General features: G+C 38.3%; 2 protein-coding genes across 3 annotated transcripts in view; one reads left to right on the top strand and one right to left on the bottom strand.

Moving 5' to 3' along the window:
- LOC103136128 (KATNB1-like protein 1) overlaps positions 1–24,063 on the top strand; it is a 34,475-nt gene that overhangs the window by 5,705 nt on the left and 4,707 nt on the right. The window lies entirely within an intron of this gene.
- Positions 9,357–24,057, bottom strand: acp7 (acid phosphatase 7, tartrate resistant (putative)). Of its 2 annotated transcripts, XR_476003.2 has the most exons (15): positions 24,023–24,057; positions 23,784–23,911; positions 22,571–22,771; positions 22,308–22,490; positions 21,001–21,026; positions 20,011–20,108; positions 15,544–15,606; positions 13,689–13,803; positions 13,434–13,547; positions 13,091–13,157; positions 12,678–12,745; positions 12,506–12,577; positions 12,007–12,144; positions 10,707–11,891; positions 9,357–10,621 (listed from the first exon to the last, which is right to left on the bottom strand). XR_476003.2 is itself a non-coding variant. In XM_007549238.2 (14 exons), exons 2-14 carry the CDS (start codon positions 23,890–23,892, stop codon positions 11,826–11,828), a joined length of 1,320 nt encoding a protein of 439 aa, XP_007549300.1. In that variant the 5' UTR covers positions 23,893–23,911; positions 24,023–24,057; the 3' UTR covers positions 9,357–11,825. The 2 variants fall into 2 exon arrangements, 1 of the variants encoding a protein (XP_007549300.1); XM_007549238.2 differs by having other exon boundaries at positions 9,357–11,891.

The raw sequence follows: 24,063 nt of genomic DNA, 5'->3' as shown, positions 1-24,063 counted from the left end.
TGTGAGGTCATGCAATGATGCTGAACCAGAAGTTCTTACTCCCAGTTTCCTGAAGGGTTGGCACCAAATCTAAAACTATCAATAACTCTGCCAGGAAGCAGACATTATGCAAATACTTTTATTGCAGCGAGAGTTGCCAGACATTCTGGATACGAGGTTTTATCATGTGGTTCCCCTGCAGGGTGGCTTAACAACAGGGTCAGGAGCTCCGTCATTTTGGGGAGCTAAACGTGGAGCTCCACCATAAAGTTGATTTGCACACCTGATCAGACGCCTTCCTCTGGAAGTTAGCTCTGGAGAAAAGGCTGCAGGGATTATATGTTCCTTGTGGCCTGAGAATGCTTTGAGATGAGTTAGTTTTTTCTGTATAACTGGAGCAAGATGGATTATTTCCAAGGGAATCTTTTGACTCAGGTTGTTTGGATTGAGATCCTCAACAAGAGCAGTTGTTGATGAGTGGTACTGTGTCTGTTGTTGACTAACAGCACTATTGTGACCTATTTAAAGTGTCTCGTGGGACTATGTGGTGCAGAAGTAAAATTTCCTTTTCTTTGCTGCTCTGTTCCGTTGGTCTTCCAGGCCTAAATGACACCATGCCTCTGTACAGAGGCCAGAGAACCTTTCCTTCTCATTCAACTACACAGACTGTTTTTATTGTGATCTTGTGTTAGAAAAGAAAAGAGGAAAAGGAGAAATAAAATTGAAGGTTATGAGGTGAGAAACACACAAAAAAGCTTCTTTTTTTTTTCTTTTTTTTTTTACGCACGCTTTGGACAGAAATTTTTCTCACTGGAAACTCAGGACTAACTCTTAGGTTTCCAGACTCTGAGATCATTGCGCTGCAGCTACATCTCACCCAGTCTAGGGGACCAGTTCACACTTCATAAAAAACACAATGCAGTGGCAAATCCAGAGAGGTCGGTAAATATCAACCCGCAAGAGACCCGAGCCGAAGAGTCAAGTCTTGCATAATCACCGTCAGTTAGTGCTCAGTGTGAGCTGAGACGAACATAAATAAAACTTTGTGGCAGCAGAAAACAGCTGCAGCTCTCCTTTGTCTCATCCCATCTTTCCCAGAAAAAGCAGCGATCGGAAACCCACTGACTGAAAACACCTTCGTCCCATCATCTGGTCCTCTTTAACACTCAACTATGATCCCACCCACTCAGGCTCATGTGCCGTGTGATGCTTCAGCTGGACCTGCCAACTTGTGGATCTTTTTTTTTTTTTTTTTTTTTTTTTTTGTTTGGGCGAATTTGAAGGAATTTCAATGTTTTTTTTTGTTTTTTTTGTCTGTCACCTAATGAAAGAGCCAATTCTTTACTTTCCAAAGGAAATAAGCTGCACATGTTGATTCCCACTAGACCTGACAGCATTGTGCACATACATGAGTGATTTATTCTTCTTACACTATCAAGAGTATCTGAAATTGCTAAACAAATGGTAACTAATTGCTTGTTTCTAACCACTTACTAAAGATTCTTTTTTTCTTAACATCTTAGCTTGTGTACTTTGGATTGTGAGTCCACAGGCTGTTGCTATGCAGAAATCCTGTATACAATCCTGCAGCTGACCTCTTAAGTAAGCGCCTCTAACTTGGCTGCAGGTCAAATGGCAAGTCCAAGTCCATGGAGGACAATGGGAGTCAAAGGAGGACATAAGTGGGCAGGGAAAAAATCTTTGAGTCACACAGCCCGACGCAGTGAATCATTGCAAAGGGCCTGGTGACTGAATGACTTGTGTTTGGATCCATCACAGCCGTGGAAATGGCTGGAATCTGAGCCACTGGCCGCTTCGCATCTGTAGCCTTGACAGAATTGTGAGGTGATGAGCCCACACACTTGTTAAGTCAGAAGTGACTTATTCGCGCTGACACAGCTCAGCGTGCTTGAAGTCAAAAACCCGCAAATGCAAATGTTTTCTCCTCAGAGTACGGCGTGTTCTCGGTGTCGAAAATAACTGAAGCTGGGACAAATAGATAAAAGCAATTTGAGTTCTTTACGTTTGGGTGAAGAACGTGCATTTGTGGAGAGAAGAGCAAAAACAAGCTCAGTGTGTGATAGTTTACATACCAACGAGGAGTCAGATTACGAAGACTCACAGAGCAAAGACGGGAAGAACCAAACTAAACACAAGCGGAATATTCCACCTTAACGCTAAACCCTTGGCTGAATTTGTGCCAGTTTCAAGCTGGGACAGTAAAAGTTAAATTTAGACATTGAGGGGATATGGGATATGAAAACTTTGAGCTGCTGTTTTTCCCTCTCCTCACTTCTTTATAGCTTCTGACCCTCTCTATCTGCCTCAGTTTAGCTGTGCAATGCCTTCTGGTGTTCTTGCAGCTTCTGTCTTTGTCTTTCATTTGCATCCCACATGACACATGACGTGCATCAAGGCAGCTGGGCAGTCACTCCACTTCTTCCTCTGCAGCAAGCATATGCCCAGACGTGGAACCAGTCGTCATATTACTTGAAGGCATTCTTATGAAAGCGGGGATCATAACGGTGCAGACTGCCGAGTCTGGGACAAAAGCTCATTGAACCTTTGAGATAAAATGAAACAGGCTTTCATAACAGAATGGAACATTTTCATTTGTGACTTTCTTTGAAGAAGGGCCGCCTTATTTGCAACCAAAAACAGAGCTAAAACTTTTCTCCTGAAGTGTTTAATCTCGCTCTTTATAAAGTTGAAATGTGGAGAATAGATTACATTTTTAAATTTGTAAGTCTTACATTACTGGGAAAAGTGGTTTCATAAAACTGATGCTTTCATCCCTTTTCTCTCGTCACACATTTGAGTTTCATACTGAAGTTATTCAACTGATGAGAAAGAAGCTGTTTTCCAATGCTTTACCTCTGCAGCTCCTTCAGCTGAATAGTACTGTGTGGAGAACTTGGTTAAGTTACTCATTTAGTAGTTTCCTTCTTCTTCCAAGGAAAAGCATGCACACAGCATGATGCTGCCAACACCAAATTTCACTATGGGGATGTTTATTCAGGGTTAGGGTAATGGTTAATGGATTTCATTTTCCTTCACCTGTACTTCAGATCAGAGAGCCTTCTTTTGCAGATTAATGACTTCCAGAGTTACCCCTTAGCTGCTTCTCTGATGGATACCTGGTCTGTCATCTTAGGTGGTGGAAATGCTTCAGCTGAAATGGAAGCATGTCAGTGGGAATGCTTCCATTTAAGAGCAATTACAAATAACTTCTACAAATTTTAAGAATTCATGAATCATTTGCCTTCCGCTCTGCATTGCCCAACCTCTCACCCCCTGAAAGCTTGAGAAAAAGTGGACTCCTGCCTATTCGATATTCGCAGAGGTTTCTGTGAATGTGACTCCAAATGATTTGCGTATTAACACATTTTTTCATAGAGCACATCTAAAATAATTTGACAAAATCCCAACTAGGGAAGCTGAAATAACTAGGCATAGTTCTACTATGGTACACTATTGGTTGGCGCTTGCAAAGCAGCCTATACAGGAGAGCCATTCATTTTCCTGGAAGCTAACTGGATGTACCCCAAGGACAACTGCAGATTACTTTCTGCAGTATCCCAAGATAGTTTTCAATGTGCATATTGATGCATGTTAAAGTAGATTTGATGTTTGAACTATTAAAATAGGTAGTACTAAGCATTGGTCTCTAACCCATACTGGGTTATGCTTAGGGTTAGGGCCAAGGGTGCTCGGACTGTATGCTACATTCCAAGGATTGAGCATGTATAGAAAATTGCTGAGGAGTTTGGTTTTATGGATAAATAAGATAAGCAATTTTATGGAGCTCATGTTAAGAGATGATGAGCATCTTCAGATCTTTTGATATCTAGATCCCTGCCTTTTTTTTTTGCCTTGGTCTTAGCTAGCAAGATCAGAGCATAGCAGCAGATCAAGTCTCAATCAGATAAAGAAGCTTTGCGACTCAAGGACATCACACACGTGTTATTTTCTGCAGGCATAAGTCCTGGGGAATATGGTCAGGGACTGGACCTACACAAAGGACATGTTAAAATCTGTGAAGCAGATTATGCAGGTTTCCAAACAGTAACTCTAAATAGTTACTGTAAGAGGTTAAAAAATGGACTACCTTCAAAAACTATAATAGTCTAAAAAAGCAAGTTTTTCTATTGTTTGCTTTGGACAGCTGTTTTAGTTCTTGAGACAGCATTAAATACGGCATCTGTTTCTTTGAAATTATGCAACATCTCTTTGTCTATTCATGCATTTTCATTCCTGGTCACGCTTTAAGCACGTGCTATTAGCTCACAGGCTTTTTGGGAATCAATCACATCAGCAAAAATATATTTCAAATTATATATAATTTTATACAGAATGGAGTCCAAACTTACCACTACCTGATTCAGCATCCACAGGCCAAGTTTTAGGTCTGAGCTGTGCTCTGTCTCCGTGTGGATGCTTAATTGAGGCGACATTAGAGCAGACATCAGAACACATTTGAACTGGTAGGAAAAACACAGCAGGCTGCCACAGGACCGTATATCCTACATTCTGTTGGTTCAAGTTTGGTGGGAGAACAAATATTGACGTCAGGCTCATGTGCTTCTTTTCTTACGGAGCTCACTTAAAGAGACGGCGAACCGCAACATCCCCTTCCTTTCTCTCCTCAGCTGCAGGACTCCAAGCCGCACAACAGACCAGCCATCAGTAGACATCTCGTATGGCTGCTGTCAGCATGGTCATTACGTCTTTCAGCCTGGATCTGTTTAAACAAGATTCTCAGATGGCCAGTGCCCACACAAAACCAGCTCCCAGGCATGAGATGATTTGCTTCTTCTGGCTGAGTTCGTGTCTTGGCCTGTTTAATGGGTGGTCAGCCGAATTCACTAAGATAGAGAGAGTAAACAGTCAAATTTATGTTCATGTCATCTGTCTTATCTCTTGGTTGCTTGCAACAAATAGCAGAAAAACAACTTTAACCTGTTTCTACTATCACTTAAAAAAAAAAAAAATCACCAATCCAACCTTTTCTGGTTGGTATCAGTTTTTTTCTTTTTTTATATTTCCATATTGCTCTGTTTCTGTCACGTTTCTGGAGTGTTTGGGTTTCATCTGCTACATGTGTGATTCATCTCCTTGCTGTTTCTCATCCCCTTGATTACTCCATGTGTATATTCTCACCTGCGTCATAAGCTACGTATCCACTGAGCGTAAAATCGCATAAATTGGAATTACAAAAGTAAATTAGTGCAATGGAAACGAGGCAATTTTGATAAAAACACGATTTTGGATCAAAAGTTTTTTGTACTAGGATGAGGTGTGTTTTTTTTTTTTTTTTTGTCTGTATGGAAATTAGCTGTATTTCGCAAAACTGCAATGGAAACACTTTCTCCGCACCATGTGATCAACAACCAGATGTTACTACTGGCGGAAAAGACGACAGAAAGTGGTGGGAGGATGGCGCAGCATGTTCTTTAAGGAGATTGCGTGAACAAATTTATTTACGTGTTTTATGTGTGTCTCTTAGTTAATTGGAACACAGCAATTGCAAAATCGTTCTTTGACTTTAAGGGAATACTAACAGTTTTGTGCACAATTTTAATGGAAACGCAGCTATTGTTCTCCACAAAATTCTTACGGCAACCTCTGCTCTTTCATGTTCTGCCTACTGCAATTGTTTGAGCTCTACAAACATCACTGTTAATATAGTAGGATGAAAACCTCACCACGAGAGTCAAGTACGTTATTGTATTGGCTCATGTAGTCTATGTATAGAGACATAATGTTTCCTGTTTTTTTTCTAGACAGAGGACATACCTGTCTGTCTGTGTCCAGTAGCAGCATGTCCTCGACTCAGAACATCAGCGTCTTCTTATGGGAAAACCACCTGCTGGACAGATTCTCAGAATACTTTGTACTCTGTGATTCAAACCATCTGTTTGAATTGTCAGTCACTTATAGCTCGACCAAAGACTGGAGATGTTTTTTTTTTGTTTTTTTTCCCTTCCATGGCACAACGTGGATTTTACCCATTGAATTGGATCTCTGTGGTCTCCATAAACATTAAAGAACCCTCTTTCAGTTACTAAAAAGGTCCTGAACGATCTTTCAAAAACAACTCTGAAAACCTTCACCCAGTATGATTGGCTATTCAGCCTGAAATCTGACTTTGGGGACAGAAACAGCTGGTTTGTATCTTTTTCTTTACTTAAGTAGAAGCACATATGTCACTGATCTGTGGCAAAGAGGGTGCATAAAATGCACTTGAAAATATGTTCAAATGCTGCACTAATGCATGTAATTAAAGTGATATTATTATTATTATATATATTTTTTTGTTAGATACAACAAAAATTATTTATATCAAATGGTTTGGATAAATCTTATCTTTCAATAGCTTGCATGTCTTCCTGTATTCATAGTTAGTGGTGAGACTTCAAAACTGACATACACTGCCATCTAATATGACAGAGCTTAAGTTAACCACCACATAATTTAAGATATGTGGTTTAGTCTTGAGATGAGCAACGGTCCTAGTAACATTTCCCAAAGGTCTTTCAATTGTAATTGCAGCAAACAACAGAACGTATCGATAGGCCACATGTTTGGAAAAACGAGTCTATCCACTTTACAATTATCAAGTACGTTGTGTTGTTCTGTCATACAAGAGTCCAACTGGTATGAATATTTTCAAAAGACATGCTGTCATCACATTCCCATTTGAAAAGTTTCAAAAATCCAATCTTTGCAGGATTTTGCAAGTTGAAAACTTTTTAATGCAACTTTAAAAACGGACTAAAAACCTATTGCTGAGCTCTGACTGTAGCAAAGTCAGAGCTCACCAATAAATATTAATCTGGCAGAGAGTAAAGGTTCAACAAGTACATTATACGGTCAGCAGAACTCTCAACAATGAGAGGCTCTCACTTTTGCTTGGAACCAAGTGTGAGAACATAATTGTATTCAAAGTTAAATGAGACAGACTGACTGCCTGGCATGCGTCACATCCAGGCAAAATTGGCCTTGTTTACAACACCAAACTGGACACTGGGATTTCATATGCAATGCCAAACTTTGCAGGAATGCAGCTCTTTTGTACAATTTCTCGTAACTATGCAGTACTTCCAGTTAATGAGAGGGAGTGTTAAAGTAAATTAATTAGGGTTTGACTCAGATGCAGATATGCTTTGAACCCAACATGTGACAAAAAGTTAGCTGAGATCATGTGTCTCTTTAAAGCTTCAGTACATAACTTTGACAAAAGTCTCAACATACTATCACGACATGGTGATAGTTTTAACAAATATGTTAAAAATATATTTTTTTTATATAAGTCACATTCTGCAGCTTTAAGACACGTGACAGCTTACGGACTGTGTGCTACTACATACTCATTTGCATTCGGAGAGTGTAATCTAAAGTTTCCATGTCAACAAAAGCATCAGAAATTTCCGCTGAGGTTTGAAATCCAGGTTGGAAAGTTGGAGGTTTGATGCCAGCTCCGACCTCACAATTTTAAATGGTTTTGAGTGCATATTTCATTTTCATAGCTGCAAGAATAAATTAACTAACCCCCACTAAAAACATCACTTCTGTACAAATAGGTTCATGTTGACCTCTTTCATTAGCATTAACTAGCCTGGTTCCTGAGCACGAGTTTGAAAATCCCACTGGTTTTGTGACTGGCAAATGGAAAATGCTCATGGTGGGTTTGTTGACGTCTCGATAAGTGGAACAAATAAAAACAGAATTAATAATTGACATGTATGTTCTGGGGGAAAATAGTATAGGATTCCCAGGAGACTAGGAACTGAAGATTTAAGATTGCAACTCCTGTCACTGGTGAATTGGAAGATTTAGGCGATGGGGCCCCTGATAGCTAGAGTTATTGCTTTGCTAAACTTGCAGTAATTCAAGGGCTGCCAAATAAATTACCACATTACTCATCAGGATGGATGGATGCAGAGACAAAACTGCGGGTGATTGGAAGCTCTGAGCTGAGTTTGTACGCTTGTGTTCGGAGGTTTTTGGGAACTTTACCATCTGTAAATGATCAGCAGGAGATTGTTTTTCCTGACATTAAGTCGGTTGTAACCAATTTGTTTTGTCTGACGTATCAAAGTCCTGTTAGAAGAAATAGGCCAACGACTGACGTTTCTGTTCCCATTTCTGTTATTAATGATGTGCTTTAAATGTTTTCTCTTTTGCCGTTGCTTAGTGTTACATTGTGTACAGATGTTTTTGCAACTTCCATTGGGAGAAAACTTCAATCATTAGTGAATATTTACAAAATGGATAACCTATATTAAAGCCAATAATTAAATCTACCCCATAATCATTCTTGCAACCTCTCATACTCAAGATAGAAAGATTAATTACATACCAATACACTGAGCGATCATTATCACAGAAAGAGAGACGCAAAAATATTTCTCAGGAATGACATTTATTTAGGATTAATCAAAGATAATTATAGGAAAAGCAGTCAGAATTAGAAATAGAACAAATCATTTAATTCATTGTGACTCAAGCTAATTAGAAATAAGAGTCACAAACCAAACTAATCTGAAGAAGAAATATGCTGATGCACATTCAGCTCTAAATTAAAAAAAGGAAGTATTAAAAATACTAAAAAAGTATTAAAAAAGACTATTAAAAATACTCCAGGAACTGATTAATATCTGAGATTAATTAAGTTTACCTGCTATTAGTCATAAAAATTAGAAATAAAAGTGTTTGTAAAAACTCTATGTACTAGCTTCATTTTGGATTAAATTACTGAAATTATCTGTTACGCCGCAAGTTATTTTTCTTCAGTAGCATGCGACTCTGGGATACCAAGACTACATGTGACAGGAAAGCATTTAAAGTAAATTATGAGCTTGCTGACGGTGCTAATGAGCATGTGCCTATCTCTGACTAATCTGTTGGAAGAACATACATCTGGCTTTGGAGATTTAAACAGGTCATGCTTGGGCTGCAGTGTTTAACATGAGAAATCACAAAAAGGTCTTCGTGTTACCATCTGAAACTATATTTAAACATATTTATATATAAATATTTAAGCCGATTTTGACATGTGACCTTAACTTAATTTGTCATAAGACATCAACCCACTGTTTGGATTTTACACGCAGACATGTCTCCGTGTTATGCTGACAAATCTCACACCCTCATGTGCTCAGTGGAGACAGTACACACACTGTCTGGATCCCTAAAAGTAGTTTATCAGAGAGGATCCATCAAATTTCCACTCTGTTATCTCAGGCAGCCTGAACTCCCATGTCCCTTCAAAATTTCACATTCAACCAAAACGCCTGTTTGATTCATTATAGGTTATATTATTTATACAGAAAATATATTTAAATCCATATTATGTCATATTACAGTTTGTGTAGTTTTTTTTTTTAGAGGTAATATGCTATAGCATTCCGGTTCTGTTGAAGCTGTGTTGCGAGGCCCTGTAAGTCACTGCAGTGTTGATGTTGAAAGTGGAATTATGGTAAGAATGTGGAGCGACGTGCCGGGGCAGACTGTACTTGGCTGTTTTGTCTTGGTGGTGGTCTGAGGCTGCTTAATAGCAGTGCTTTGCTTCTGGAAAAGTAGTGAGCTTCTGAATTGATTAAATATCCCCAAGAACCAGCATCTGGTTGCGTTAATACATCACACACATCTCCGGTGCTCTCAGGTTAACACCGGGATCAAGTGCCGCCTCTTGATCACCCATGGAGAGAAATACCACAGAGAAGCCTCTAGTGTACTCTGAGGCAGTTTGTTTGTTGAGTGCAGCACACAAAAATGTATTCAAATGATTCAAGAAAGAAAAGAGAAATTTGTGGCCCTTGCAGAGCTCATTAGTCGTAGGTTTCATTCAGAAACACAGCTGGGATTTATTATTAGCTCTAAATGTGACAGTAGAAATCATTTTTCAGACAATTTTGAAAAGAAAAGATCTGGAGAAAGTCAATAAAAGCTGTTTTTCTCCAAGTTGCAGGGAAAATTCCAGTCAAACGTCACACAGTTCCTTCACCTCTGAATGGTGTTTAAACACATGATTATATCTGCATTATAACAGCATGGTTCAATTCAGTTCAGTGTCAACTAACAAAGAGCTTTATCGTGATGAAGGAATATGGCAAACTGAACTGGGATTATAATGAGAAATTTAAAGCAGAGTTACGTTATATGAAGTTCTGCGTCACTACAAACCTACCGAGACATAGCCGTCCACCAAAACTGACAAATTAGCAATGATAGCATTAGAGGCAATTAGGTAAATTGTTGAAGAGATCCACAGTTCCTGAGGGGGAATGTTGAGATGGCATCAAGTAGACATGCACTCAACACATCTGGCTTTTATAAATCAGTTAAATCAGTGGCAATAAAGCCATTGATGAAAAATGCATGTCTTTCGGTTGCCACAAGCCATGTAGGGGGCAAAGAAAACATCTGGAACAGGGTGTTCTCAAGTAGACACAAATTAAACTACATGTAAAACCTGGTCTGGGATATAGAGTCATCTACAGCTCCGTCCTCTAGGTCATCATCAGCTCCTGTCTGGCCGGTGCAACCTCTTGATCCTCAACTCCCTCACTCAGTATGGTGCAACAATATGAGGCAGGCACAGGGCAGAGGTTAGATACACACGAGGACAGGTTTTTGTCTGCAAAAAAAAACAAAAACAAACCCTTCTATAATCATACACTGGGAACGCACAGCAGAAATCTTTCAGTATGAGGTGTGATTACTTGCGTCTTTTTCTCCATCCAGACCAGTTAACATCACTGCAGGATGTTAACATCAGAGGAAAGTTCAACAAATCTGTGGTTAGTTACAGACGTGGCTCTGATGTTTGACTCCTGTATTTTCGACAAAAACGTCGAGCTTCTGAGGTTGTTTTGACACATTGTGCAAACTGCTGTAGGATTTCATGCTTTGTTCCATCATTGCCATGAAAAACTGCAAATTGTGCAGTGTTTTCTTTTGCGGTTGAAGATACAGTACAAACTCTCATAATACAGCATGTGCTTTAGCTAAAACTGTCCAAATACTGTGATGTATGTCAACTCAAGTGTGTCGTGTTAACAGATCATTGGTTTTGTGTGTGCGCGCTTGTATATATACACTACGCTGTGTCAACATAATTTTGCAGACGTGATTGCTCTCTGGCGCTAATGGACAGCTCAACAGCTGGAAACACAGACATGCAGATCTATACTGGTTCCATGCCGGTACTCATCAGAATCAGCTAACTGTTATTAGAAATTCATACCACCTTAGCAAAAATGGTGCCATGCATACGTCACTTAGGACGAGGCATAAGCATCCCTTACTTTACACAACAACAGTTGTAAGCAAGAAAAGACATCAGTTTGTCTCTGATTCAGATAGCCAGAAATCTGGACAATGAAATAAAGTTCTGCAATCCTATTTAGCCAAGAGAGATCTAATGTACCAGATAAACTGAAAGGGGGAGATTTGATCCGTTTAAGTGTGTTTGCAGATTTTTGAAGAGAAAGATTTGCTCTGGGGATGAATGGAGTTTTTGAGTTTGCCAGGTTCAGGATGTTTTTACAATGTGTGCTGCAGTTAAACTTTAAAATGAAAAGTCAAACTAAAGCAGCTAATTAACAAAAAAAAAACAAAAACAAAAAAATTATTCATATGTGAGGGCTTCACATTGTGTTTACAAGCTATAAGTCAAGGTCCCCATTATATACATTTACATTAGATTATTATATTTTGATTTCACAGCTGATGAACTTCAAAATTACATAAAATAGCAAAATATATCACTGCATGATTGCTTGTCTAAAAGGTAAAGTGCTTCTGTTAGTAGTTCCTGTTTGTTTCTTTAAGGAAGGTCCTCACAGCCAGGCAGAGAAACCATGCTTTTCTTTCACCACCCATATGCTGTCGATCACTTTGCCATACTGGAAAAAAAAACAGAAATAGTTCCTGTCATTATTTATGGAAAGGTTTTCCTTCATAAAATGCATTCTTTCACTTTTGCCATGCCTGTGCACGTGTTATTCCACGTGCCCTCACCTGGTCATCAGAGACCTGCTCCAAATAAATGTGGGTGGTGTTAACCACTTGCATGCGGCTGTAGCCATAGTCGGTGCTGCGGAAAGCGCTCCACTCTTTGGGGTTTGGATTAAACCTGTCAGTTCTCTCTCTGCAGCCCTGTGGAAGATTCAGCAACAATTAAATTGACTCAGATGAGCGACACACGCTTATTCCAAAACTCATTCCTAAAAGCCCTGTTTGACTTGTGGCAGTGCCTCGGTGTTGGTCTGGCAGCATTTTTGATATGCTCATGACTAATCCCTCTGTGGCTGAATGACAAAGCGTGCCCTGCGCGGCTCTCCACCACATCAGAAAAAACTTTCCCAGTGGAACAGCTGGTTCTAAGCTTTTGTGGCAGACCAGCGGCTGCACAGACAGAGCTGTGTACAATTCATGACAGTGTTTTTGTTGATGTTAGTGAATGCATTGATCTGTGTGGAAAATGTTCACAAAGATGCAGTGATGTGACAGTACTTACAGCAGAGCCTGTTATAATATGTACTGGAGCCTTTGGGTTTACATAGGGCTGCTCTTTGCTTCCATTGTACACCTACAATGGAAAACATAGCAATATAAACTGTTGCTATACTGACTATAGAAATACAGGAAACATCTGTAGAACAACTGGAAATAAGACTCCAGGAGCTGACCTTGTCACCGTACACAGGCCAGAGTCGTTCATAGGTGTGCTCATGTGCCCACAGCTCGACATCTACCCCTGGAAAAGAAATTACATTACAATAGAAATTATGTGCCAAACATAAATGCACTCATTTAAGAGAATTGTAGCATAATCTAATCCCTCACACCCAGATATGGCTTAATTTTGAGATAATAATCAAATGCTTTGATTATTACCCAAGAACTGTAATAATTATCATAATTATTATTTTTTCACAAGACTTTACATTGTAATCTGGGTGAATTTCTACAAAGATGTCAGGTAGACCAAAAGGCTGCGTCTAAAAAGCTGGCAGGAAACTTTTAGAGTCTTTGGATATTTCTCTGAGTGTGAAAAGATGTTAACTAGCAGTACATTGCTAATGTTTCTTATGGGATATACCATAGTGGTAAAATAGATCCTCGAGACCAGGGGCTGCTGGTTTGATGTCATTGCGTCCCACTCGGACCTAAAAATATTAAAGAATAGTTATTGTGTGAAATATCTGCTTTGTAAAACTCTTTTTTTGGTAGAACTCAGCATTTGGCTTTACTTTGAGTGAAACTAGGAGGAATGCCACTGAGAGAAACACATCAAAGTGGAAACTACGTTGTTCAAATTAGAAATATGACAACACAAATCTCAGTGGAGTGTGGTGTGGTTTGTTTGGTTTAAAGAGTGTGTGACAAGTATGCTGCTAGGGCAAAACACCATTTATGAATAAAATGGTGGAACAAGAACAAACCCAAGAGTCAAACTTTGTGCAGTCATCCTGGTCATCATCAGAGCAGTACATGGGTCTGTGTCCCATGGTGATGATCCATGGACGTTCTGCTCTGTTCTCTGGCTTGTTGGCTTCCTATGTAGGATAATATTTCCCAGATGAAAAAAGGAGACACAACTATGAATTTAATACAGAGACCACCAGATATTTGACGTAGAAAATTGTGTGACTGAGAAAAATTAATCTGATTAAAATTAGAAAAGGACAATCCTTAACCTCCAGATCTTGCTTCAGCCAATTGTACTGCTTAAAGATAAGGTCCATGCCATATTCAAGGTAGAAGTAAACCTCCGTAGAGAAGGAGATGATGTGTGCTGACCCCAGGTCCCAGCTGCAAACGCAAATTGTAAAAAATAACACAGACTTGACCAAGCAGAAGATGCGTGCTCAAAACCACTTACTAAGGAAATTCAGACCAGAGATTAAATTCCACATGTGAGCTGAACTCCAGATGAACTTTTTTGTAGAATGTTGCTACTAAGATAAGTTTAGCTTAGATTATGAGTCACTCAATAATCAAAAAGTCCAGGTCTGCTCCTGCTTGCATGTCAAATTTTCAGACAAATGCATGCTAAACAATAACAACTACAATATAAGTCAGAAAATTCCAGGGCTTGCTTATGATTTAAAAAGTTCATATTTAGTTATTTTAGGGAAAATAGAATTTACATTTAAACCTAAAATAGATTCAGCAACTTACCGAACTAATACCTCATATTAAGGTGTGACCATTTTTACACCTCTAGTTGGGGTCTAGGTTCCCCAACTTCAATAGCTGCAGTATATAGTAAACCTATATGGCACATAATTATTGTTGCAATATCCACCAGTAATATCCAATAATAACATTACTGTATTTTATGCAGTACTGTGCAAACACTCTATCTCTGCTGATTAAGATTTACTCACCTCGGGATGTCAAAAGCTAAAACTGAAAGTGAAACTGACAGCAAAACCCATTCTATGATAAAAGTAGCTAATAATTATCTGACCACTTGGGGGGAAGTCGTAATGTATTACATTTTATGACAGAAACAAAAACATACTGTTGGTCATGTATATAAAATTACATTCCAAACCCTTTATTAAGTCAGCTAAAAAGCTAACATCAACTAAACATTACTCAACAGCGCTGACTTTTAATCTTTAACTGTCTAAAGAAATCGATCTTCTTAGTCATAATAGTAACAAATTTCAACCCATGCATTTAGCACACAGCACTTAATGTTTTTGTAAGCACACAAACACATCTTGGGTATCATTTTTCTCCAACTCCACAGTAACATTACTTGAATGTTTTCATGCTTCTCTTTTTGAAAACTAACTAGTATACAGCTTAAGATCTCTGAATCTTAAGCTGTATACTATAAGCTATATATATCGTAAGATTTCTGTATTTATCTTCTGTTTCCTTTTTTATTTTTATTTTTTCACAAAAAGGCATATAGAACGCACTGTCTGTTAGGCATCAAGTGTTTTCAAGTCAAAACTCAAAAGTTAAAGTGAATTCATAAGTCATACTTGTTGAAGTCAGTATTTTGAGATTTCGTCAAATCAAGTCATTTACCACTTGGGTTCACACCTCTGATAGAGTACTCTAAATGTCTGCTGTGATATCTTAGACAGAACATTTTTAACTTATCTCAGTCTCCTCTCTATGTAGTCACTTAGCTGTGATGCCCCTTCATCCTTAGACTGCACACAAGTGAAGGAGCAAGCCAGCAGAGCTGTCTGCGTCTCGGCCCACAGAGAGAAAGCTTGTGGTCTAGCAGGGTATTATCTTACTGTCTGAGAGAAGGAGTTATGTAGTGGGCAATGACTCACTAAGTCAGATGTATAGCTCTTTTGTGTAGTCCAAAGTGTTCCAAAGATAGGAGAGGCAAGCTTAAGTTAAAGAGGGGCACCCCACACTCTTCTGCAGGGTCTTACAACTCAGTAATGTTTACTTAAGCACACCAGGAGCTTTGGTACATCCGAGGAATTACTATCAATCTAAATCTGATTCCAGTGTTTGAGGACGTTACCTTTCAAAAGACCAGTGTAAGTAATAAAACATAAAAACCTTCTTTACCTGTACCACAGGCTCTCAGTCTGACCCGGCATGCTGAAGCGATTCCTGTAGTTCGAAAAGTTGCTGAGAAAAAAAAAAAAAAAAGAAAAAGGTTTAGAGAAGTACAATTAACTGAACTGATTGTACTATCTTCAATCCTTGAACATGCAGCAAATAGCAATTACCTCTGCAAACTGCTGCTTTCTGATAGCATGCGATGCATTCACCAGAAGACAAAAAAAGAACTGAAATGCATCCAAAATACACCAAGCTGTCTCTGAAATATAATGACTATGCAGTCGACAGTCTACATTTGAAGCTGTTTAGTTTTATGTTGTGATCTGAGCTTGGGAGAAAACTCAGAGGGATCTGACAAAAACAACCTTCAAATCTGCAGTGATGGATTCTGATAAAAGTTTCACAAAAATAAACATGAAGCCAGCTGTAAAGAGACAATCACTGCCTATCTCTCCAAATTAAAGGCAAGGATATAGTCTGCATGACCTCAACCCATAACTTTGAACCATGGTCAGCTACTGGAGCCAACTAATCAAAATGCAGACCACATTGGGAAGCCTGGGTGGAGATGATGTGGGATAACCAAGTCTAACCATCCATGATTGGTTACGCTACATTTGTCCGTTGAGTATATTTGCCTTCAATTACAGCTTCCTGTTACTTTAGATGCTGCAGTCGTCAGAGAAATCCCATTTTTAAAAGGTATTTTAGTTTTAGCAGTTTTTATTAAGCCAGATGTAAGCAACATGCAGCAATCGCGCCAGAAATCTCAGGAACAGCTCTTCAAATTTAAAGGCCACACTGTGAATGAATGGAAAATAGGAGTGCACCGGAATTAAAACTTGGGCTGACATCAATATCTGATATTTTTATTGCTGTTACCTTTCAACACCATGAAAAAATAAACATACGGCTGACTACACTTCTCTGCTTCAGTTAAAACACTCCACAACTCTACACTGCATCACTGTCACATGCAGAGCGATTCCCGTACTTCAAAACAGGACTAACATCAGCTGATACCGGTGTCAATCCCAATATATTAGGTATCCCGAATGGAAAGGTGATTCAGGTCTCATGTTTTTCCTAATGGTTTCTACTTTTTGTGTGAATGCAGGGGTCAGTATTCTCAATGGCAACTTATTCATGGAAAGTGATAAGGATATCTGTTTTTTTTTCGTATTTTTTATTTTTCAAAAATGAAAAGGGGCAATATCCTCAACAGCAGATGAACTAGTCCCAACTCGGTCAACAAAGCATTCAAAATAACTGGAGAGTAATAGTGCAGCCAGGATCAACTTTGGAAATTGCTTCTGTAAGTCCTGAAACGATCAAACAGTAATGTTGTCATATGTCTATAGGCAGAAGGGTCCTGTCTCAATGATAACAATTTCTGATGTCAGTGTACAAGCTAATGTTGTTCTGTTTGTAGATAAATATTTAACGCCATATCAATGTGTGTCCGCAGTCCTAATTATGGCAGCAATTTCTTCAAAATAAATATACATGCATTCTAAAATCAACTCCTTTATATCTAACAAAACCTTAACCTGAGAAAATCCAACTTAATCTATGCTAATTAAGGTCCTGAGCTACTAGGAGATGTATAAAATGTTTATACCTCCCTCTAGTGGTTGAGAGCAGTATGAGCAATCATCTACAGGTAAGCGCTGTTCACTGAGGAAAAACAAATGGCTGAAATTCCAGTTTATCTGTGTTATAATACTAATACTGCAGTTACTGCAAGTGGCAGATAATGTCTAAAACAACGGTAATTGGTAGTAAAAACAAGATATTTAAAAAAGGTTCCTTAGCATATTTTTACTGTCAAAATATCATAGGTATAGACCAAAATTAAAGATTGTCACAACTTTTTAGCTCATTTTAGCAAAAACATAAAAGTATAAAACTAAATTTAAATACACATTTTTATGGCAAATATATTTCAGCAGTAGTCAGGCCTTAAATGTGTAAGTTGCAATGAATGGATAGCATATTTAGATAATGGGATGGTGAATAAGGTCTGAAAATGCAACTATGCTTCCTTAATTATCCAAATCCCAAAACTACTACTTCATACTGAACTTTTTTAGACTTGTCCAAAATTTTTGCACACATTAAAATCTGTGTTTCAGCAGAAAATCTGGTGACACCGATAAGAATATGTGCTCTTAATTTGGTTAGGAGTAAAGATATGAAACCTTCTCACAAACATCTTTCTTCATCAGATATTTGCTTTCATCTTCTGATTAGTTAAATTCAGGGAACAGGATGAAGCAGCAGAAAACAACTGCAAACTTCAATAATCATATCCCTAACTTCCATCTCTAGATAATATTTCAAACAGTGACTGTTATCTCGAATGTCTTTTGAAGGGCTGATGAACCATTGATGAATTAGCGTCTTCTGAGGACTCACTGTGTCATTCTTCTGGAATCCTGACTACAATCTTGCGGCTAACCAAGTTTCAATTATTTTTTACCCATTAGGTTTTGAGGTTGGAAACAGGAACAGAGAGGTATGGGGAGAGAGAACACAACAAAAAAACAAGGCTTAAAGTCAGTCACGAGCTCCGGGGTATATTTGGACTCAGAACAACACCGCAGAACAAAACAGACGCTGAGGCATTATTAAGGGCAAGAGGAGCTGCATTTACTGGTTATGTAATGGAGCGAGATGATTCCTGATATCAGGTTCTGATGTTAGGATGTAAAGCCAAGAAAAAGAGACCACTGTTTGCAGTTCTGTAATGAAGACCAGGCTGCAGACACATTACAAATGGCACAGAGAAAAAAGGAACTGACCCACTGTTGCAGTAGGCAAATAAATATTGTGGTTCATGATCTGATAACATTACATTTTTCAGTATGCAAGAAGCACTCAGCAAACTGCACTGAAATTGAAGGATCCATTTGCTGCTGTTCTGATTTTTATCAGAATAAAAATCAAATGTAAACCCGCTAAGAACTGCAGCTTTTCTTCAATTTATCTTAATCACTTTAAAACACATTTTCCTTTTTGAGCACTCCCTCACTTTTTTAATAATATTGTAGTGTTTTAGTGTAAAAAAAAATAAAAAAATAAAAAATACTGCAAACTCCCCATGCTTATTAAACTTTTAAAATTTTGTCAGAAAGCTGAATGTATTTTATTTGGATTTTGTTTAATAAACCAACAGAAAAATCATGTATCAGTTATCTTACTTTTCACAACTCTGCACTATTTTTCATTGGACAAACATATGTTTAACATAACATATGTACATTATGTTAAAGTTTGTGGTTGCAATGTGTGAAAATGTGGAAAAGACAAATATTTACAAAGCACCATCTTAAGATTTAATATTAATTGTCACTGTTCAATGTTAAACTGTCACGAAATAGGGTTAGAAGGCTACTACCGCATTTCATAAGTACTTTCTATTAAATGAGAAATTGTACTTAAATATCTAAGGTATATTTACAGGACCATCTTACAAAATCCAACAAATACAAAAAAAAAACAACTGAAAGCAGTAAATCCTCAAATCTGAGCTGCTACGTCAACAAAGGAATTAGATCTGTCTTTGAAGAAACAATCAAAAACGATCATTTGCTACATTTTCCCAAGTTTAAAAGTTTCTTATACTATGCAGAACTAATAAATGCAGAGAACTCCAACATCACCGACTAACTCTGGAAAAAAACAGATAGTGAGGTGATAATTATTCCCAACCAGAAAAAGTTTATTTTGGAGAATGTTCCCTTGTCTGGCTGTTGGTGGCTGCTCCTGTGGCTCCAACCATAAGAGCCCAAAAATAGCTCCCGTCTCTATATGAGTAAAGTGGAGAATTTTTATCATAAAGCTTCTGTGTTGAATCTGGTAGCAAAGCTGTGGCTAACAATATGAGCCAACTCAAGAAAATGAAAAACAGAGTGTACTTCGGGTTTTGCCAAAACGGTGCAAAATGTGAAGAAAGACCCAACTAAAAACAACATAAAATGCAGACCAAAAACAGACAGTTTTAGTGACAACTAGACAAAGCCCACCATGAGATTCCCATAGTGGAATAATCTTCAGTATAAAAAACACTTTTTCATGTGGGTGTTGGGACATGAAGATCATGAAACGTTAGAATAATGTTAATAAGTTGTCAAAGAAGAGAGATTGTGAGATGGAATGGTTGCTGGTTTGTATGATCACCATCGAAGTGGTAATGTACTGGTATAGTTAATACTGCTGGTTGGGAATGACATTAGCATCAACACTGTTTAATGAACGAACTTTAAACAAAAAATATAGCCTTTTGAACGCTTATCTGAGGCATCACAGCAGCAAGCAGGGAAAGCAATTCTGCTCAACACAGCAAGTCAGTAATGTTGAGGAAAAACTCGTTACACCAAATGCTGGGTTATGTTTTTCCTTAAGAGCTAAGATTTTATAAAAGAAACTCATACCCTGTCAAAATAGTAATGTGTGAGCTTCACTTACTATGTAGATTCATGGTTGCCTGGACAGGTCATGTACGGAACATAGGCGGCGATGGACTGAATCTGCCTCATAAACTCATCTCCAATTCGGGCATTGTCCTGGAGAAAGCAGAAGTGACTTATTTACCATGAAGGATTTTTTTTTTTTTTTTTACTAATAATCTTCAGCAAATATTTATTATTAAAAGTAAGAGGGAAATATATTTTCCAGACAGCTTTAAAAGTACAGCATCAATGCACAGACTGAACCACATTGAAACCAGTTTTTGTCTTAGATTTCCTTAAGCTTAATGTGGCATTTAAAAGCACAGTGTGATTCATTCCTGCTGCTGGTTTTGTACCTGCAACAACCAGACAAAATCCCCTTTCTCTGGTTTTCTCTTCATAATATCAATGAAGCCATGAATTTCACTTGGACATTCAAGCATTAAAAAAAAAAAAAACATCTTACTGAACTGGATCATAGTTATTAATTTCTAAAGAGGTCTGCCGATTCTATTTATCCATCTTTATATAGTAAAGAAAAACATTAGTAATGCAGAAAATCATTTAAGGGAAATTGATATTAGTATCTGAGACAAAGCTATGTCCGCTCAATAACACAGCAGACAGCTGGGAGGATTTCAAATGTGCAAAATATGTTATTCGGACTCGTGATTTGTGGTTTTAAATGGCACCATTTTTATTCGGTGAATACTTGGGTGACGCGACCCTACATATCGTCTTTCATCCAAAGCTTAAGAAATCTCACAGTAATGTGGCCGAATGTCTCGACCGCAGAGTCTAGATGCCATGATTGTAAACAGTGGTTTGATTTGGGAAGAAGTTTGTAGAGGGAGGTGAAGCGGACTATCTCATCTAACATTGTAGATGAGTATCAGGAAAGTCCTGAGAGCAGAAAATGTTGATGAAAGAAGTCTGCTGTCAGCAATCCTAGCTAAATTTAAACACAGATTTGATCACTTTTCACAACAAAGTCAGGATACAGTACCTCATGCATATCGTAGGCAAAGTCCCCTGTAAAGGAGAAACACATATTAGGTCCATATTTCACCACATTTCTCGGCAAAGATTTAGCATTTTACTAAAATGGCGAAAAGGTATTTTGTGACAAACTGGTTCAATTAAATTTAAATTTTAGCATTAAATTCATTAATGTTGCTCATGAGCACGGCACTCATGAGGAGCGCAGCAGATGTCACAGTCGGACAGAGCGGAAGCAGAAGGACTGTGTCATCAAACAGTCAGTTTCCGAAAACACACAAAAAAAACCACACAGGATCAGAGCGATCCCACCGGATCACAGAGAAAAAAGCTCTTGTGGGATCCAAATGACCCCATATCTTAAGACCGCAGGGGGGTTAAAGATGACATTTTAGAGACCTTAGGTGAAATGAAGTCTGTAAACATAAAACCTGCTTATTATTAAAATATGATGTTAAAAGAAAAAGCAGAAATCAAAAAGCAAATAGTCTGGCTGTGGGCAACTCCAGTAGCTCAAAGTGATTTTTGAGTAAAAGCGGTAACCTTTCTTCCACTTTTCTCTCTGTTGATCAAAGTATAATACTTTGTCCCTCCACCCAATTTATTATGCAGGGGTTTGATGGAGGAGTTTCTAAAATTTTGGAGAACAAATTCTTTCCCTACTGATTCCTTCACAGTATAAGGCAAACTAGATCTTGAGCTGGGGTTTGGAAAGGGTTAGCAAGCCTCACAAATCACATCTGCAAGACATTTAAACATAGTGATTGCCTAAAATTGCAAATCTATTTCTCTACAATGTGAAAACCAGCAGCGGGTGGCACCTATGAACTTCAAGCAACTACTGCTCTGCATTTGACTGACATTGTAAAAAAACACGGTGCTTGGCTGGGTTCTATAATGAAAGCCAGCTTCAAGTCTAAATTTTTTATTTTTTTTTTATTTGCAGGAGATCTCAAGCTAGGCCAAAAATATCAACATCCATCTGAAGTCTGCAGATATTGTACAACTTACTTACATTTTCAGAGGTGAAGAAATACACAGCAGGAGTCCATGGGGAATCCAACCCATAAGCTTTAAAAGCCAAAGTCGATTATAAATATTATGCTTGCTAATTAAAGTAATTACAAAGAAGCATTTCTACTTTAGTACAGGTTTCTTTTGGATGTAATCAGCCTTGCTTGAGGCGATTAACACAATCCGTAAGCAGTGCCAGATATTTGTGTTGATAAAAAATAAATGAGCATTTAATTTGTCATTTAGCATTATCAACTCCTAATCAAGTGAAGAATAAATAAATGCAATCCGTGCAGTTACCTATGTGCAGGATGACATCATACATGCCAAGCTGAGTCTCCTTTTGCAGTCGAGCCAGCGACTGGGGGTTCTCGTTGCCCAGATCACCGTAGAGAGCAAACCTAGGACTGAAACTGGAGCTACTGTTCAGAGCGGTGAAGGAGAATATGTCACTCCAGCCTTCATCACTGCCACAGTGGTAGACTAGAAAATAAAAAGAGTAAAATTAAACTAAAATAATGCAAGCACACAGAAAATCCCAGTAAAATCCCAGGACTATCCACCGTATGTGGCAGCAGGTTTGAGGCCTGTGAGGGTGACTCTGTGGATGAACATCTTCCGCTTCTCCTCTCCTGAGTCCACAAAAACAGTAGCATCTCCTTCGGCACTCATCTCGAAGAGTCGACCCCCCTGAAGACCATATTCCACCTTGCTGTCTGTCTTATTAAACGTGGTCCAGGTCACCACCATGGAGCCCAGCACTCCTGCAAAAAAGAAAAAAAAAAAAAAGGCAAGTTACTGGAAAAGTTCTGGAGGCAGATATGATAGAGAGCCTGTTATCACTTACTGATACATTTATAAAGGTCAACAGACGATTATGAAAATGCTGACTACATAAGTGTGGCACTTTTGTTCTTGTGCCTGGCGAGGCACAAAATGACAGCGGGCCATATGTAAAAAGAAGATGGGGGATCTATGAACAGTATTTTCAAGTCTTGCCACAAATTGTCATGTAGACTTAGACTAGGTCATTTTAACAGATGAATATTGTGTCATCTAATCTGTTTTAAATTGTGGCTCCGACTGGAAGGTGAGACTCTGAGTTAATCTAGAGTCTTTTGCTAGTTTTTTTTATATGATTTTAACTCCATTCATCATCCCATCAACTGACAGATTTCCATTTTAGTGCTGGGAAAAAATACATTCCCATAGCAAGATGCTGCCATCACCACATGACAATATGGGGATGTGCAAAGTTTCATCTTCACAGATATTTATTTACTAATCGGGTCTTCTAAAAGCACTGCATTTTATGTAATAATATGTGAATAAGGGGTTTAGTTAACATGCCACACTTTTCAGATTTTCACTTGTGAAATAATTTGAAACTCATTTTTCTGCATCTGACAATGTTTTTCATTGTTGAAAAACAATGGCTATAAAATATGCTGAAGTTTGCAATAGTAGCAGGACATAGCATAAAAAAAGGTCAATAGGTGTGACTTTTACAATGTATAGCTACCATCTGCATCTGTAGACTACAAGAGAACGCACATCCACTGACAAAGACAGCATTTAGAGTTTAATGATTTATGATAACTGTAGCAATACTGAGGTCAACTTGTTACAAAGCTACAAAAACATACCTGGTTTAGTCTTTATCCTTAATACCTTCACACAAAACATGTCCAAACATACTGGAAGATTCTTGCCAGTAAACAGAATATGGTGTACCCATATGTAAATATGACTTATAGGGAAGGGATGAAAACATACCTGGATAGGAGAGATGCACCTGCTCTGGTTGGGTCCAAATAGGAGGAACACTAAGCACCAACAGGGGTGCAAAGCTTAACAAAACAGAGGCAGTTTTAACAGACACCATTCTACCATTGAGTTGCCGTCTGATGAAAACAAACACAAAAATAAACAATGGAGACATTTCAATCACATGATCCCTTTAATGCTGCCACACCTAAACTCACATGACATTCAAAATTTCCCCCATAACTGACCTCAAAAGGAGCTGATTAAGTCCACAACAATTAAACCCTTG

The sequence above is a fragment of the Poecilia formosa genome, unplaced genomic scaffold, assembly GCF_000485575.1.
Source record: "Poecilia formosa unplaced genomic scaffold, Poecilia_formosa-5.1.2 Scaffold30, whole genome shotgun sequence".
NCBI lineage: Eukaryota > Metazoa > Chordata > Actinopteri > Cyprinodontiformes > Poeciliidae > Poecilia > Poecilia formosa.
This window is presented reverse-complemented; position numbering and strand designations above follow the sequence as displayed.

Bases quoted from the DNA above. Each gene is read 5' to 3' on its own strand.
- acp7 (XM_007549238.2), bottom strand. From the start codon at position 23,892: ATGGTGTCTGTTAAAACTGCCTCTGTTTTGTTAAGCTTTGCACCCCTG. The intron at 12,746-13,090 runs GTATATCCCATA...TTTCTTTTCCAG, and splicing joins GGATCTATTTTACCACTATG to GGGTAGATGTCGAGCTGTGG. The intron at 11,892-12,006 runs GTGAGGGCACGT...TTTTTTTTCCAG, and splicing joins AGCAGGTCTCTGATGACCAG to TATGGCAAAGTGATCGACAG.